The sequence below is a fragment of the Acomys minous genome, assembly GCF_964271855.1.
Source record: "Acomys minous genome assembly, chromosome: 16".
Taxonomy (NCBI): Eukaryota; Metazoa; Chordata; class Mammalia; order Rodentia; family Muridae; genus Acomys; species Acomys minous.
The window spans coordinates 58,346,140-58,363,211 of NC_140498.1; the positions used below are offsets into that span (position 1 = coordinate 58,346,140).

The 17,072-nt window shown below is 49.3% G+C and overlaps 1 protein-coding gene across 1 annotated transcript in view; it reads left to right on the forward strand.

The window, feature by feature from the left end:
- The window catches only part of USP12 (ubiquitin specific peptidase 12), a 48,981-nt gene that overhangs the window by 24,204 nt on the left and 7,705 nt on the right, over window positions 1–17,072 (forward strand). Inside the window, exons 2-4 of the mRNA XM_084761814.1 lie at window positions 2,818–2,898; window positions 6,830–7,043; window positions 15,212–15,441. Of these exons, the coding sequence (XP_084617940.1) occupies window positions 2,818–2,898; window positions 6,830–7,043; window positions 15,212–15,441 (525 nt within the window). The remainder of the gene's footprint in view (window positions 1–2,817; window positions 2,899–6,829; window positions 7,044–15,211; window positions 15,442–17,072) is intronic.

A 17,072-nucleotide genomic window follows, 5' to 3' on the forward strand; every position in this document is an offset into this window, starting at 1 on the left:
CCTAGCTTTGCGGCTGCTTCCTCTCCCTCCTGACGCGTTCTTAGCTTCCTCAAGGCACTGCAGCGTCTCCTGCCTCTCTTTGATGCACTGACCTGAGCTGACCCTGGTCAGTGTTGGACTTGTGATGAGAAGTGCCGGATTCTAAAATAAGATTGGACACGAAACTGAGGAATATCAAACAACAGGAAAACTGAGAATCAATAGTTTACCTAACTGTGTAGCATCCAAGTACAATAATGCATACTTACATTTTCTAGATAGCAGGTTTGGATGTTATACTTTATTTCTCACTAAAGTACATTACCTTCTCACATAAACAGTGTATGCTGTTCATAATCAAATTTTCAAAATAACACGTCCTCATAGACATGCCCTGAGCCCCCCACCCCGACCCCTGACCTTAGACATAACCTGAGCCCCTCTCCCCCACCCCTAGCCTTGATGTGGACCTTAGACACAAGATATTCCTAATTTCTAGCTTATTTCTATGAACATAATGTTTGTTATAAAATAAGCTAATCGTTTTCATGAGAACATTGCAGGATGTCAGCTTGCATTTATGTGATTTTGTATTTCTCACAGAGGAGGAAGGCAGGCTTCTTGGATGTGTGTTTCCCTGTGTCGGTGAGGGATACCGGCAGAGGGTATCCTTGCTTTTCCAGCATTGTTCAACATGTTACTACTTTTCACTATCAGAGGGCAGTCCACAGGTGTCCGCACTGTTGTCCTCTGGAAAGTCCTCACTGTGGGAATATACCTGGGGAGGTCAGAGGAGCACGCCTGGCCTGGCATTTGCTTGTGGCTGCAAGTTCATAATGTCTATGTGTTAAGTGTGTGTCTAACGCTGTGATTACCCGTGGTAACAGTATTGAGCGATGGGTGAGGCTGTGCTCCCGTCTTTTGTTCTAGACCTTGGTCTTTGGTACACCGTTTGCATTGTGCGGTCCATGTTTTAAAAAAGTGTCGTGATCTGACGTGCCTTCTTGTGGGTGGAAGGAAGGCACAGAGGTACAGAATGCTACCCCTCAGGAAACTCAGGTCCCAGCAGAGATTTAACGTAGCGCAGGCCAGACTTGGGCCTATGGCTTTACAGTCCGGTCTCTGGGATGCTTGTGTCTATAGCCATTTCAAGTGGATCCATGCTCTCATGGGATCTTTCTTTTTTTTTTTTGTAAAACATTTTTTTCCCCTCAGACAGGGTTTCTCTGTGTAGTCCTGGCTGTCCTGGAACTCACCAATTGCTGGGATTAAAGGCGCGTGCCACCACCACCTGGCAACATTTCTATTTTTAATGGAACGGTGTTAGTTGGCCACATGTTGACAGGAAAATGAGTTAAAGCTGTGGCGCAATACCAGGTTTAATTTTGACCTCTGTAACTATTCTGTCTTTTCTAAGAACCCGATTGACTTTTAGGGCCAGTGCCAAGTGCCTGCTCTTGGTTGGCAGGTGTTGGCCATTTTCTCTGTCCCTCTGCACTTCTGCCCCTCGCAGCTGTGATCTGTTGCGCTGCGTTCTCTTACTCTGTGCTTTCTATTTTGTGTTAGTAATTTCTTTTCTCAAATTTCTTAGCATTTTATTAGAGCTCTTTTGCAGGTGAACTGAATCTACCTTCCGCAGTGTGTTGGGAATTTTGCCGTTTGTGGGGTAGAGAAACACCGTTCACTTAGAGCATCTTGGGGCTTTGTGTCCTGGGTGGGTTTGACGCTGTTGCTAAACCACACTGGCCCTCGGAGTAGGGCCAGGTTCTCAGGAGGTTCGGCACGTGTGTGAATTGTTGGAAGGGATGTGTTTCCTCTTCCTGTTCTCCCAGCGGTGAGGACAGATCAGGCAATTTTCGTCTTCCTGTAAAAACTGGATTATTTCTTGGCTAAAAGTAGACTGAAAAGAAAGAGGTAAAGAAACAGGACCAGGGGCTGGGGATGCGCTCAGCAGTGGATGGGCAGTGCTGTACGGCAGCATTATCATGCATGTCGCCACGTGACAGCTCTTGGCTCTCAAGGACACCTGCACACACATGCATATGGTGCCCAAACTCAACACACATATGCACAGTGAAAAACAATGAAGATGAACAGATAAGCCCAGCTCTTAGGAGCTGCAGCATCAGGACCAGCAGTCAGGCCAGCTGCACTCTTAGGGAGAAGAACGGGAAAAAAGAGGGAAGAGGAAAGCAGAGCGGGGAGGAGACTATGTGTTGGACAAGAGCAGAGCAGGAGCCTCAGGAGCCTACACTGGGCTGGAGCAAAGGAAGAGTTATGTGAGTGGAGGCGGTGCGTGCTCTGTCGCACTCCAGCTCCATGCTTTATAGTGTTTCTGATCCCAGAGGTCTCCATGTTGGGAGTTCCTTTGTGGGTCAGCCGTGCGGGGGTCACTAACTCTGCTCACCCCTTGGCCATCTGGCCTTACTTCTGGGTCTTCCTCTAGGACAGTGGGTTATAGATAGTAGTCCAGGCCTGGGCAGCATCCTGGCTGGCCCTGCGCTGTGCGAGCCTGCCTTCCATACTCTGAGCTCTGTGGTGGTTGCCAGCAAGCTGTCTAGTCCTGTTAGAGTATAGGAGTCAGCAGTCTTCCCTGAGCGCTTAGGGTGGAGGAGTGTGCTAGGAGCACGGTTCCTGACTAGTTTGTGCAGGGTAGTATTTAGTCATGTGATTAAAAGCTATTCATCTCCAATATCATTCTTAGTGTTTTATTTTTTGTTTTTAGTAATGTCGGTTTGCTGTGATTTGAGTATGGCCTTTTAAAGGATGTCTCTGCCTGTATGATTAGAAATTATAGAAATGCCATAAATGCTGAGATTTGTGGTTTTCGTTTTACAGGGCGCCAATGCCTCGGCATTAGAGAAAGAGATTGGTCCAGAACAGTTTCCGGTCAACGAGCACTATTTTGGATTAGTCAATGTAAGTATCACAGATAGCAGCCGTAGAGAATCCTCCGCTAGCCTTGAGCGTTGAGACTGTGAGCGAGTGCACTTCTTCATTGTGTCGGCAGGGTTTTAAACTGACCAGTGGTGAAAGGAGATAAAGCTGTCTGAGGCCTTAAACACTCCCTGAACAGTTTCTAACTTGTTGGCCCAATTTCCCAGTTCTGGCAACAAAATTCTCACAGCAAAAGTTTGACCTATACCTAGACGAGTGATCGCTTGAGCCTGGAGTCGCTTAACTAGAGCTGGCACTCAGGTGCGAGCGTCTCCCGCCGGGATAAAGATGTCCTTAAAGCCCAGCAAGCACTTGGGAGTTTAACAACCGTGTTCTTCACATAGCTGAACCTCAGTCTTGGTGGTACACAGGTGCGTATGGATGCGTTGGTAGTGGAAGCCCGAAATCCCTGCGACGCCCGCTCCACAGCGCCGGCCGGAATGCTGCTCTGGCGAGAAGCTCATGGAGTTAGGTGTATGGTCTTCAGGCCTGGTTCATTTTGAGATACTGTTTTTAAATGCTATCCAGAAAGCATGGGCCATTGTAACTGTGAGCAGTGTTCTCTTGAAGCTACATAGCAGTCAGGTCAGGAGGAAGGAGCTAAGAAGAAACCACTGGATTCCGACAGCTTATGTTCAGTCTTTTCTGCCCAGCTCTTACTTTTCCATCCCTCTCTGCTTCTCTCTTGCTGGTTTGCCACTTTTTTATTTTTAGGATTATCACACTATTTACTCATAGGTGCCTCTTAAATATCAAGTTTGGCTCAACTCTCTTGAGCCGCCTACGCCCACACTTGGGGCGTACAACTGTCCTTTCATAAGCATGAATGTCTGTCTCAATGTGTGTGATTAAGTCCGTATTAAAGCTGCAGCTTTGCTTAAGGGTAGTGGGAGTGTTGGCTCTTGGGGGCGGTGATGTGAGGAATGGCTAGGATAATTCCGAGGTCAGTGTTTCAAGTCATTTCTCCTGTATCTTTGGAGCTGCTTTAAATACTCTGGAGTAGGGCAGGCCCCGGGGGAGCGGGAAAGCGCTGTGCAGGGTGCGCAAGGCCCTGCATCCTAAGCCCAGAACTGCGAGGGGAGGCTGGAGCAGGAGAGAGGACACCACACCGGGTTTTGTTTAAAGCAGAGGCCTGTAAGTAGCTGCATTTCCAGGCCTCATTGCTTTTCCACAAAGTGTACACTGGTAGAATTGCTACTAGACCCACCTTATGGGCGTCCCTTTTGGGCCACCACCTAGCAGTCACCTGTGGGAGTCTGGCATCTTGTGCTGGCTAAACCATGGGATAAGCAGTTTATTACCCTACAGGAAACAAACGAGATTATTCTCGTGATTGTTCATCACCACCTGGTTAATATATTTTTAGTTATGGGTGGGTTTTTTATGTGTTTTAAAATTTTTATTAGCTAAGTTCTTTGAAAGCATTGTTTTGAACCTTGATCATGTGGTTGTACAAGTTCATCCGTGGTGTTTGCTGGTGAGGAACTTGCAGGTGCAACAGGCTTCTCACACACTGAGTACAGCTCTGTCCCTTCGCTGCTCCACGCGTGGCCTCCCGTGTTTGTGTGCCTGGCCCTGTTCTCATTCGTTCTCCAGTACACACAGCGAATCCAGTGCGAGGCTCCCGCGGACCATTAGCAGCAGCAGCACGGTCCTGCGCTGGAGAGAAGGCTCAGTGGTTCAGAACACTGGCTGCTCTCGCAGAGGATCTGAGTCCGGTTCCCAGCTCTCAGACAGTGGTTGCCAGCCACCTGTCACTCCAGTTTCAGGCTGTCCAACTCCCTCTTCTAAGCCTTAGTGGGCACCAGCATACACATAGTAGGCACCATACAGACACAAACAAAAAATAAAACTGAAAGAGTTTTGAAGCCAGGTATGGTGGCACACGCCTGTAATCCCAGCACTTGGGAGGCAGAGGCAGGCGGATCTACAGAGAGTTCTGGAACAACCAGGGCTACACAGAGAAACCCTGTCTCGAAAAACCAGAAAGGGGGTTTACTACTTATTATGAAGATTAGCTGATTGTTGAGAAAGAATGCCGACTCTTGGTTTCCTAACGGAACTGATTGCAGTTAAGTAAAAGAGCACTGTTCAGGGGCAGGGCTTCAGGACTGCCTCCTCTGCCTGCCGTGCTGTGTTCAGAGGATGGACAGGCTGTGTTGACACAGTGGGGGCTTGAGCTGAACAGTTTTTGTTTTTTGTTTTCGAGACAAGGTTTCTCTGTGTAGCCTTGTCTGTTCTGGACTTGCTTTGTAGACCAGGCTGGCCTCAAACTCACATCAGTCTGTCTGCCTCTGCCTCCCAAGTGCTGGGATGAAAGGTGTGTGTCCCCACACCCGGTTTGTACCGGATAGGTTTAAGTCAGCCTGACACAAGCTAAAGTCATCTGAGAGGAAGGGACCTCAATTAAGGGATTGCCCTAAGATCAGGCTGCATGTAGGCCTAGAGCAGGCCGGGCTGCATCTGTTCCTGCCTCCAGGCTCCTGCCTTGAGTCCTGCCCTGACTTCCCTCAGAAATGCACTGTGACCTGCAAGTGTAAGCAAAATAAACCCTTTTCTCCTCAAGTTGCCGTGGTTGTGGTGTTTTACTGCAGCCTACTTACGGTCTTCTCAATATGTACACATTACAGACGCCTCTCCTGTCTCAGCCTGTGCGTCTCTTCTTGTCTTCTCACAGGCCATGAGTCCTCGTGTTAACATTACTGATGTAACTGTGAGGTGGTGTGTTTTATTTTTCTTTTGTTTCTGTGGAAGTTGTTAACTTGGGTTACACATCCTTTGATGAGGGTGTCCTGCTCATGGATGTTGTCTCTCTTTGCCAGCACCAGAGTGTGCTGACCGCTAGAGAAACGGTGCTGCGTGTGTGCCCTGCATGTGCACCTGCTCTGGAGATAGCCAGTGTTTTCAGTGAGCCACGGCCTAGTCTTCAACTACCGTGCTGGGAAGTCTTCATTTCACAGTGTCTTTCTGAAGCCAGCTTGGCTCTGCCGAGCAGTCCTGACATGGGAAGTCACACCTTTTCGAAGGCTCTCATCTTTTCTTTTTTCCCTCATATTTCTTCAAAAAGGAAAAAAAAAAAAGATTCTCCCTGTGCTGCGCATCCCAGTGGGCCTGAGGACCTCCGTTTGCTCAGTCTCTTGGAAGACGAACATGCAAACGCAATGTTGGCCACAGCCAGGCGTTAAGCTTTCTTACCATGGAAGCGTTCTGTGCCGTGTTCCGCCTTGCTGCTGTTGCTCTACACAGATTCTGTCTTTGCTCATAACTTGAGATGGTTCCGTTTACCTCAAGGGGACTGAATCTCAGCGTGTGTTCACTCTGTAAGACAGTGCCCGCTGCGCTTTTTGAAGGGAGGAAATAGAAGTAGAGTACCACAGCAATGCTTGCCGGCCGGCCAGCGAGCAGCGTGAGGTGACTGTTGCGGAGGACTGCCTGCCACTGGCCACTGGGCTCTGGCGCTTGATAGGCTTCTCCTCCAAGGCTGACACCCCCAGCCCACTGCGCTTTTAGTTTCATGTTTTGTGTTTGCTTACTATGTAGCACCTGTGAGACCTTGATAAATACACTAATTTTACTTTCGTGTATTTCTTGGAAGAGTTTGTGTAAGGATTTTGTGCTATTTGTTTGTTTTTTTGTTTTGTTTGTTTTTCGAGACAGGGTTTCTCTTGTATCCCTGGCTGCCCTGCACTCACTCTGTAGACCAGGCTGGCCTCCAACTCAGAGATCTGCCTGCCTCTGCCTCCTGAGTTCTGGGATTCAAGATGTGCGCCAGATTTTTTAAGCCACATAAAGGCCAGTGTTAGTAGTAACTGGGATTTAGAACAGTGAGGCTGCAGTGCTCTGCTTTCCTGGGCTGCTCCCTCTTCACCTCCTCACTCTCGGCATCTAACGACGTCCCTCTCTCCTCTTGTAGTTTGGGAATACCTGCTATTGCAACTCAGTTCTTCAAGCACTTTATTTTTGTCGTCCATTTCGGGAAAAAGTTCTGGCATACAAGAGTCAGCCCAGAAAAAAGGAGAACCTTCTCACCTGCCTGGCAGACCTCTTCCACAGTATAGCCACCCAGAAGAAGAAGGTCGGCGTGATCCCACCCAAGAAGTTCATCACGAGATTGCGAAAAGAAAACGGTAATGCCTCTGTATCGCTCGTGTCCTGGGAAGACACACTGCAGCGTCTGCTTCTACCTCACTGTGTTAGCTTCTTACTAGAATATTCTGACAAAGGCAAGCTAGGGCAGAAAGAGTTTGTTACCAGAGGGGAGTGTAGTCCATACTGTTGAGGGGTGGAACATGGCTCCAGGGGCAGCCCAGCAGAGAGATCACATTTCAGCCCTACACAGGAAGCAGAGGAAGAACAGGAAGTGGGCCAGCTTTTTCCCGTGACTGCTTCCTGAAGGAAGGACCCCTTCCTGAAGGTTCCATAAACTTCCCCAAAGCATCAGCAGCTGGACCTAAGTCCCTAGCACAGGAGCCTGTGGGGAGGTGAGCTCCTGTGTTAGCAGGGCAGAGCAGGGGCTGAGCGGGAAGAGCTGCTGTCTTAGCATGGCAGAGCAGGGGCTGAGCTAGGAGAGCTGCTGTGTTAGCAGGGCACAGTGCAGCAGGGGCTTGAGCTGTGTTGGGAGTGTGTTCCTCATGTAAAGGCCTTGGGCCAGGGAATAGGGAACCCTCCCTCCTTTTTGCCCACTTGACACTTCGATCAAGAATGAAGGTTTTTGCCCTGTGTGGTAGATGTGCCTGGAGTCCCAGCACTCAGGAGGCAGAGACACGGGGATAACTATTGTGTGGGTAGCCGGACAACAAGCTCCTATACCCACACCCCAACCCCTAAAACAAAACAAAAACAAAATTTTCCATGGAATGTGATTTATTGGTTATATATTGCTTTCCTATATTAATTCATTTATCTTTTAAAAAAATCATAGGTAGAGAGTACATTATTTCCCTTACTTTGGCCACAAAACAAAAATCACACAAGTTGAGGCCATTTAGGGTTTACAATGGACAAATGTTAATCTGTCCTTGTTACTTCGAAGTCCATCCAGCTCTTCCTCCCTCCCTCCCTCCCTCCCTCCCTCCCTCCCTTCTCTCTCTGCCCTTCTCTCTCCCTCTCCCTCCCTCTTTTTTTGTTTTTGTTTTTGTTTTTTTCTTTTCTGTTTTGATTTGTTTTGAGATAGGGTTTCTCTGTGTACCGATGGCTGTTCAAGAACTCGCTTTGTAGATCATGCTGGCCTTGAACTCATAGAGATCCCCCTGCCTCTGCCTCCTGAGTGCTGGAGTTAAAGGCGTGCACAACAACCTTTGGCCCCCATCTCTTTCTTCTTTGAGATACTTTTCATTTAACTTTCACAAGACTTTAAGTTATGTGGCCAAGGCATGTGCAGCACTTGGCCAAGGCAGCAGAGTTCCTGGGAAGCGGCAGCTGGTGTTCCGCCTCGTTGATTCATCAGCAGACTCTGCCTCGTAAGATGTGCCGCTGCTGGGTAGCCTGTGGGGTCCAGGCTTCTGGAGAAATAAAATTGCATTGTTGTTTAGTCTGCTGCACCTGTCATGGAGAAACAGCAGTAAGATTGGCAGTTAGTATATGGGGTATGATGTGCCTCTAAGCTGGGCAGTTATATTGTGTATGAGTAAGCGGGGAGGCACTGGTAAGAGTGAGCGATCCCTGACAGGAGAGAGACCCCACACTGCATGGCATGCCTAGAGGCAGTTCTTAAAGCTGACAGGCATTCTGAGGAGGTGTTCACTTTACTTACAGTTGCAGAGCATTTTGAGTCCTGCGAACACCACATTTTCCCTCTCATGAGAGGCGCCTACTTGTTCAGATGCCAGATCTGCATGGTTTTCTATTTTTAAGGAACTCAGGTGGGGCGATGGTGGGTACCTCACAGCTCGAGGCCAGCCTGGTCTACAGAGCGAGCGCGTTCCAGGGCAGCCAGGGCTACACAGGGGAACCTGTAGGAAAGAAGGAAGCTCAGCTGAAGGCGTGGGGGTTAAACTAACGGGAGTTGGGTCATCCTGTCTGAGTCGAGGCTTGCCTTCGGAGGTGTGTGCGGTGGGAAGTGCTTGTGCACAGTGGTGTGCCATGTTTACCACGCCTCTGTGTTCGTACAGTGGCTCCATTTCCCATGTGGTTAGCTAGCAGTGTGTTCTTACTGGCTTTTTAAGCTGGATGCTTGTGCTTTTTAAACGCACCATGACTTGTTCTTCTAAAGGTTGATTGACTTGTGCTGGACACAGGTTAGGCTGAGTGTAGACACACACACACACACACACACACATGCAGACAGACAAACACACACACACATGCAGACACACACACGCGCGCGCGCGCGCGCGTGCGCGCGCTCCTTCTGCAGTACTAAGCCTTGAATCCGAGCTTACACCAGACACTTAGCTGTTGCTCAGGCCCTGAACTTACACTGTTTTGAACGTCATATTCAGTTACATAATTGAAGAATTTTCCTATCTTTGTCACAACCCGACATATTTTTATAGATGGCTTTTAAAGTTCTGTTTTTATTTAGAAAGAATAAGTTGACAGAGCACCAGACCTACTAACTAATGTTTTTTTTTTTCCCTAACTACTGTTTCAATGAGGCAGCTACCGGAATAAATATTTATGATAACTGTGTCTTTTCACAGAAGTCAGTTACTAGAAGAGAGTTCTCAGTACTGGTGCTGCTGGCATCTGTAGATGTATTTTGGAACACACTAACGTTTACCTCAGGCCTCTGTGTTTTCTTTGAGGATTTCATGTGGGAGCACACAGCTGAGAGTGCGCTTACTGTACTGTCTTCGCATGTTTTCCTTCTGGCGCTTTATTTTAGCTCTCTGGACCCCATGTTATATCAGTGTTGCTGGTCCCCGCTGTTGGACCGCCTTGCCTGCCTTAGCCTCCTCCATGCCGTGGTAGAGGCGGCATGCGTTTTCAGCTGTGTTTGCGCAGGCTGGTTGGCATTGTATTTGGAGAAGGATCAGACCTTGACTTCTAACTCTAATACCTAGGCAAGTGTAAGGACTTGTGTGTGATGGCTCCAGCCCCACACGTACCCCGTCTGTGGTGACTGGTGGACACTAGGTGATGGCTCGCATTGATCATTACATGCTGATTTCCTGTTGTGCACTAGCTCTGTGCAGGCCTGGGAATCCAGAAATAAGTGTCTGAGTGTCTTTAGGTGTCAGAGTGTCCACAGGGCAGGACAGGTGCCACTAACTGTATATGTGGTGTGACTTTGCCAGGAAGAAGAAAGCAGAGGTGGCATGGAATCTGAGTGGCCGTCTAAGGTGTAGGTGCCGGGAAGCCCCTGACCAAGTGCTATTAAAGACTTGACATGTTGAAGCCAATTGACAGCCTAGGGTAAACGTGATGGGAAACACAGCACAGGTGCACTGGAGGACGGCCATAAAGGGCACTCGGCAACAGTGTGCTACCACGAAGACCATTAGATACAGGCCGGTCCAGAGCTTGGGAATATCCCTGTGGATGGGCGTGGGCTTGCAAGGGCAGCACGCTTGGGGCAGAGAGGGGCGGGGCAGGGTGGGTGCAGAGGCTGCAGCACTTCTCAGGGCCCACGCTGCTTCCTGTAGGCTTGCCATTTTACTGTGGAGGAAGTTCAGCACAGGCCAGTGATGGAATTGTTTTAATGCTCACTGCCAGCCAAACAGTTCATGGGCATTAAGGTTGGCTGGAGGCTTTATCAGTAGCTCTGTGCTCTGACCTTATGAACCTTAGCTATATATGCTATGTATAACAAGTATGTATGTGTGTGTATATATAAATTTTTTCAAGTTGTTATGAGCCACGTTTCCTTTGCACACATCACCATGGCTTGTTTGAACACCTGTCTTTTGTTCAGTTGTTCATTCATTCATCCAAACAATGTTAAACACGTCCTGAATCCTGCCAGCCCACTGTGCTAGCCACACAGCTGTGGCTGAGCTAAGGGGCTTGGTTCGTATGGAGCTGCTTGTGAAGAACAGCTTTTCGGGTGTTGTGGAGTGATGACAAAACCGTGGGTGTCTATAAAGCAGTAAATACGTCTGTTTAAGCCTGGGTGTCCTTCAAGTGAGCAGATACCAGTAGTTTGCAAATAACACCTAGTAGACAGGTGTAAGTTTCCCATATTTACTTTACCCAGTTATGTTTCGCGCTATAAGCAGCACAGAGTTTTCTTTCTTCTTTTCCCTTTTAACATAACTTTATTATTATTAGTAGTATATATGGATGTTTAGCCTGCATGTATGTCTGTTAACCATGTGCATGCCTGGTGCCCACAGTGGTCAGAAGGTGTCAAATTCTCTGGAATCAAAGTTAGAGAAGATAAGTGAGCCGCCATGTGGATGCTGGGAATCCAACCAGGTCCTCTAGAAAGATCAGCCAGTGCTCTTAACTACTGAGCCATCTTTCTAGGCCCTTGAGTGTTGTTTTGTGGCAGTGTGTCCTGGACTTGTCCACCTGTCTTTCCTGCTACCACCAGCAGTAGTTGGGCCAGGGCTCGGTTGGCCTCTGCCATCTCATGTGCTGTGCTTCCTCTTGATCATAGGACCTCTGCTATAAAAAGCCTCCAGCAGCTCGCTCAACAGCTTCTGGGCCGTCAGTGTCTGCTGTGGCTTGTCCTCTTGGCGATCAGCCATTTCATACCCAGGAATCAGCGACGTCGGTCAGCTAGAGGCACAGGGACCTGGTAGAGATGGCCCGCTTTGAGAATAGGCACCGAGCAGTCACGGGCTCACAGCTCTTCAGTGCCTGGTGGAGGATTGTGTAGGGTTACGTTCAGTGCTGGCCGGTTCCTCAGCAGACGCAGCATGGTACTTCTCAAACTGCCTCCTTTTCCCAGCTTCCAGAGTCGGGCGTGGGGGATCTGGCCAGTTCTTTGTTGTGCCCTCTCATCGGCAGGTTGGTGAATTTGCTGATGGTGGGGTCTGCAGACACTGAGCAGCAGCTCTGGTGAGCTGGGTTTTCTGGAGCTCCTGGTCAGGGTTCTCCCCTCCCGTGAGTTCCGCTACCAGCAGAGTGGCGACACGTCACCTGTGTTATCCCTGGAAGGTTCCAGGACAGCACACCTCACTCCCAGGGACAGCCTCACCCCCTACCCCCAACGAGCTGCGGGGGTAGCCATCTTGGCCTGCTACAAGGACCTCCTACAGTTTTCTCATGAAAGCTCTGGCTGTCAACCATTGTAAGCCATGACCTAATTCTTACTCTTTTGCATTAATGTCGCAGCTGTGTTTGGACTTTAATAGCTTCTTTTCATAAGTTATTTAATAGTGAAATTGTCTGTCTCTCTCCCTAGACTGTCAGGCCCACGATGGAGGGAGCTCATTGGGTTTTTCTCACCATTGTGTTCCTGGCATGTAGTAGGTGCTCACTGAATATGAGTGAGTGTTTGAATGAACTGGCTTAACTTAACCAAAGCAGTTTTGAAGCACATCTTTCCCATTATGACAGTAGAGTGGAAGCCACCCATAGGAAAAGCAGTGTCTTACAGGGAAACAGTGCAGCCCTTCAGCTCCCTTCTGTGCTCCCACCGATGTGCTAGAGCTGTAAGCCGTCATCCCTCAGTCACTGCAAGCTTCTGGCAGATTGAGCATGACGCTTACTGAAAAGCACATTGCGGCCAAAGTCTGCAGAGGCTGCTGCCCTGCTGTGCCGGTCACTCTGCGGACTCCCGACGGTCAGGATACTTATGGTTCTTCAGTGGACCTGGAGCCCCTGTTCTGTGGGCCGCCCCCTTGCTCCTTCCCAAAGAGATTTTAATTAAAAACTCATTTGCATTTTTGGTAATAAACATAGCTGTTATTTTGGAAGAAATACATATATGTGAAATTCTTTTTGTTTGATTTGGTTTTTGTTTTTTCGAGATAGTGTTTCTTTGTGTAGTCCTGGCTGTCCTGGACTCCGCTTTGTAGACCAGGCTAGCCTCAAAATCACAGATGTCCACCTGCCTCTGCCTCCCGAGTGCTGGGATTACAGACATGTGCCACCACCCCCAGATATGAAAGTGGTTTTAAGGGGGGGGAAACGACAGTGTTATAGATGGTGGCTGCTCCAGCATTGTGCTGCCTGCCCAGTGAGTTAGTCACTCCTCCCCGGCAGCTGCCCTGAAGCCTTGGCTGGTCTTGAGCTCTAGCTTAGCTTGGCCTCGAGCTCACTATGCCTTGGCCTCTTGTGTGCTGAGGTCAAATGAAGCAGGCACCACACAGGCCACTTCTCGTCAAGGAATTGACTGGGATATTAAAGCTGCCGCGTGTTAGGGAAGTCCATGAGTCAAGCCGTCCGTCAGTGGGCTGGGAGAAGTTGGCATACGGTGTGAGTCAAAGGGTCACAGGCCTCTACACAGCTAGATCTTTCTGTGTTTCCTTTGGTGGCAGCTTTGATACTCGAGCAAGACAGCAGTAAGGTAGAGATGTAGCTGCAATCTGAGGCGGCAGAGGGGCTGAGACACAGCTCCTAGAAGCAGCAGGGAGGTGGCAGCGAGGGGAGCCCTGGCTCAAGGAAGTAGTGTGTCAGTGAGGACAGAGCAGTCCGTTCTTTCAGGGCAGAGGGTTTGCTACTGAGAGCAAAGGTTAAAGGTCACTGACTTCCATTATATTGCCTTCACTTTAGACCTTGCCATGGTGGAGCCTGAGCTCGTAGGACCACTCAGGTGGCCGAGGGTGGGTTTGTGTTAGTTCTAGAACACTATGGATGCGTGGTGTGCACCCTCCTTTGCTCTGTCCCTTTGCTCACGCTGTTGTGTATGTAGCTGGTGTTCCCTAATGTTGTCGTCCACAGTAGGCAGGGCAGTGGCCTTCGGGCATGTACAGTGCTGTGTTCTCTGAATCTTCACTCAGTTGCATGAGCTGGCGCCTTACCGTCCCTGGGGCTGAGCAAGGACCAAGGCTCAGGGGTGCAGGATGCCGACTGTGGCAACGCCGTGGGGCTGGCCAGACAGTTTCGGGCTTGCTGCTTGCACTTGCTGCTGGTGCTCTGTAAAGGCCTGGCTTCAGAGAAGACCCTGATGCAGGAACGTGCTCACTCACCTGTAGCTCTTTACGACATAATTTAGATGGTGTCTGTCTTAGACACTCTCTACGTTTTTCCTAAGTATGTATTTCCATTTGTTCCTTGGTGTGTGTTTGTGGGTGTGCTCATATGTGTGCTTGTGTGTGTGTGTGTGTGTGTGTGTGTGTGTGTGTGTGTGTGTGTAATTGACCTAGGGTCTCATAATGCTAGGCGAGTGCTCCAGCAATGAGCTATAGTCCCTGCCCTATTTTTGCTTTAAAAGAAACAACTGTGGTTTTCCTTAATATGCATTGAGAATGAAAAACCAAAGCTCCCTAAGTACAGCTCTTCAGTTAGTGGGCCTGGTGTGTCGATTGCCTGGAGGAAGCAAGTTTTGTTTTTGTTTTTGTTTTTTTTTCTTCCCTTTTTTAAAAAAAATATTTTATTTAGTTTTAATCTATGTGCATTGGTGTGAAAGTGTCAGATCTTGGAGTTACAGACTGTTGTGAGCTGCCATGTGGGTTCTGGGAATTGAACTCCGGTCCTTTGGAAGAGCAGGCAGTGCTCTTAACCACTGAGCCATCTCTCCAGCCCAGGAAGCAAGTTTTGTTTGTTTGTTTTTGCTCGTTTTTTCCCTGACGGGGAAAGTCTACTTGCTCCAGTCCTTGTAAAATAAGGTCCCTGGGCGATAAGTAAACAAGGCCTGAGCTTATTGACTGCAGAGAACTCCTGTGCACTCAGAGGATCCGAGGGCTCAGCGTGGTGCCGTGCCAGGCCCAGCCCTGATGGGCTGCCGGTGTTTGTGTCATATCTGCTCAGGGCTCTGAGGAAGGGGCATGCACAAAGCTCTAACCCTAAGTAGACTTTGGTGATCCTGTGGCCTAAGTGAAAAAGTTGTGTCTCCACACCTAAAGCTGGCTGCATGGCAGGCTCCTGCAGGAGTTGAAAAGCCTCAGCCTCTCCTCCCAAATCAGACTGGAGCATGTGGCCTGGTGCTGTCCTTCCGTAAACTGCCTCTGGCCGCCTCATTAGTAAGCTAGCCGGGCTCCCGCTGCCAGCTTTGCCCTTGGTGAAGTGCTTGTGTAAGAACCGGGGTGACGAAGAGCTGTTTCTTCTCGCCCCTTGTGCGCCCGTGGGTCTGTTAGTGCAGTTTTTTCAAAGGCTTCTTTCATCTTAACTTTATTTCTCTCTAGTTTAGCCATTTGTTTTAGAGCCGCGAGTTCCTGTTTTCTTGTATATTATCAATAATTAACACGTGCTTCTAGTTCTGATAAAATGCCAGGTACACTCACTTTCCTGCTTTTATTTTTAGAGCTGTTTGATAACTACATGCAACAAGATGCCCATGAGTTCTTAAATTATCTACTCAACACAATTGCGGATATTCTGCAAGAAGAAAGAAAACAGGAGAAGCAAAATGGCCGCTTACGTAATGGTGACGTGGACAGCGAAGAGAACAACAGCACACCAGACCCGACGTGGGTCCACGAGATTTTTCAGGGAACACTGACTAATGAAACCAGGTGTCTTACGTGTGAAACTGTAAGTCATCAGGACACTTGTCAGCCTGAAGGTGTCGCTCTGTCTTTCATGTAGCTCTGTCAGGCGAGGGCATGCTTGGGACAGTGCGAGGGTGCATCCTGCAGTCTGAATATCTTCATTTTGTTTTAGTTTAAGAGGCTTTAGAACCATGCCAGTGAAACTTAGCAAGGTGAGGTGCTAGGGAACGTAAGGGCCACGGAAGCATAGTCGGAAGTCTTAGCCACGGGGACACACACCGAGCCAAGCATGGTTCGTCATCGTGGGGCATCCCAGAGTCTGTCCATCCTTCCATGTTGGTACCATCAAGGGGCATTCTTGGCACAGGAGGGCGCAGTGCTGCCATGTGACACAGCGCTCCTCTGCAGTGAGTATTTGCTAAAGAGCAGCAAAGGGATGTCAATCAAAAGCGGAACTCCCTGCGTCGTGGTGTGCTGTGCCCATGCGGGACTGGAGCACAGTAGGCCTGTGGGCACCAGCATTGCTGCTCCCAGAGTTACATGGTGCGCACCACAGTGTGGCTAGGTGATAGGGACTTCCCAGTCCCACAGTCATCGCACACGGCTACCATGCTCTGTGTGGGCTGCTAACGACCGCAGTATGGCACAGGATTGGGTGTCAGTTTATTTCCCCTTTTCTTCATCTGTGCACAGTGTTGTTGGAATAGAACAGTACTGTGTGCCCTCACAGTACCCTCGGCGGGCCTCACCTGGTCAAGGAGGAGGTGCCCTTGGCAGCATCTGTGAAGATGCTTTGCAGCTAGAGAAGGGCTGCTGTGAGCTGGGGTGTGAGCCGGGGTGTGAGCCTTTCCGTCGCTGGAGCCAGGTCCCTGCAGGACAGTGCTGGATTACTGCAGCAGTGGACACGATCAGAGAGTGTCCCTATGTTTACTATAGTGGACTTTGATCTGTCAGAAGACATATGTGTGCACACTTCAGCCTTCGATAAAACAAAATAGTTACTTAACGTGTTTAGAAATGTAGTAAGGGGTGAGCTTCCTATGTAGACTTTGGGCCTCTGGGGATATGTGAGGGCGCTGCAGGCCCTGTCCTGCTCAAGTGTGTGAATACTTACCAGTTGTAGCTCGTAAGAGACGGGTGTCTTCTACCAGCCAGGTCTTCAGTGGCCTGCAGTGTGCTTGGCACAGAGTTTCCTGAAAAACCTAAGCCTTATGCTGACCCGCAGAAAGGGATTATGTTGCTGCCTTTATCAGAATAAGGGCAGGATGGGCTCCATGGGTTCTGGCATGAGTGCATGTGCATTGGGGAGGGGGGGATGTTGCTGACCGGAAGGGAGCCGGTGGATGCAGGCTGCTGGTGCACCTCTTTTCTCTCTGTTCTCTGAAGGTGACACTCAGTCATTTGCCTTTAATATGGTGATCCCCACGTTACACTGTGTGCAGTTATCACTCTGCGTCAGGGACATCGTGTCTGCAGTATCACGAGTCCCAGCAAGTCCCATCCAGATCTCCAGCCTGTGAGCTCCGGGCAGGAGGGTCTGGTCCAGTGAGATGCATGGTTGGTGTCTGATGTCCTCCCGTGTAGGAGGTGTGAGAGGTGGGCATTTGCTCAGTGCCTTTGGCTTCAGGCCAAGCAAGTTGTTGTCTTTTGAGCATAATACGTTTAACCAGGCAG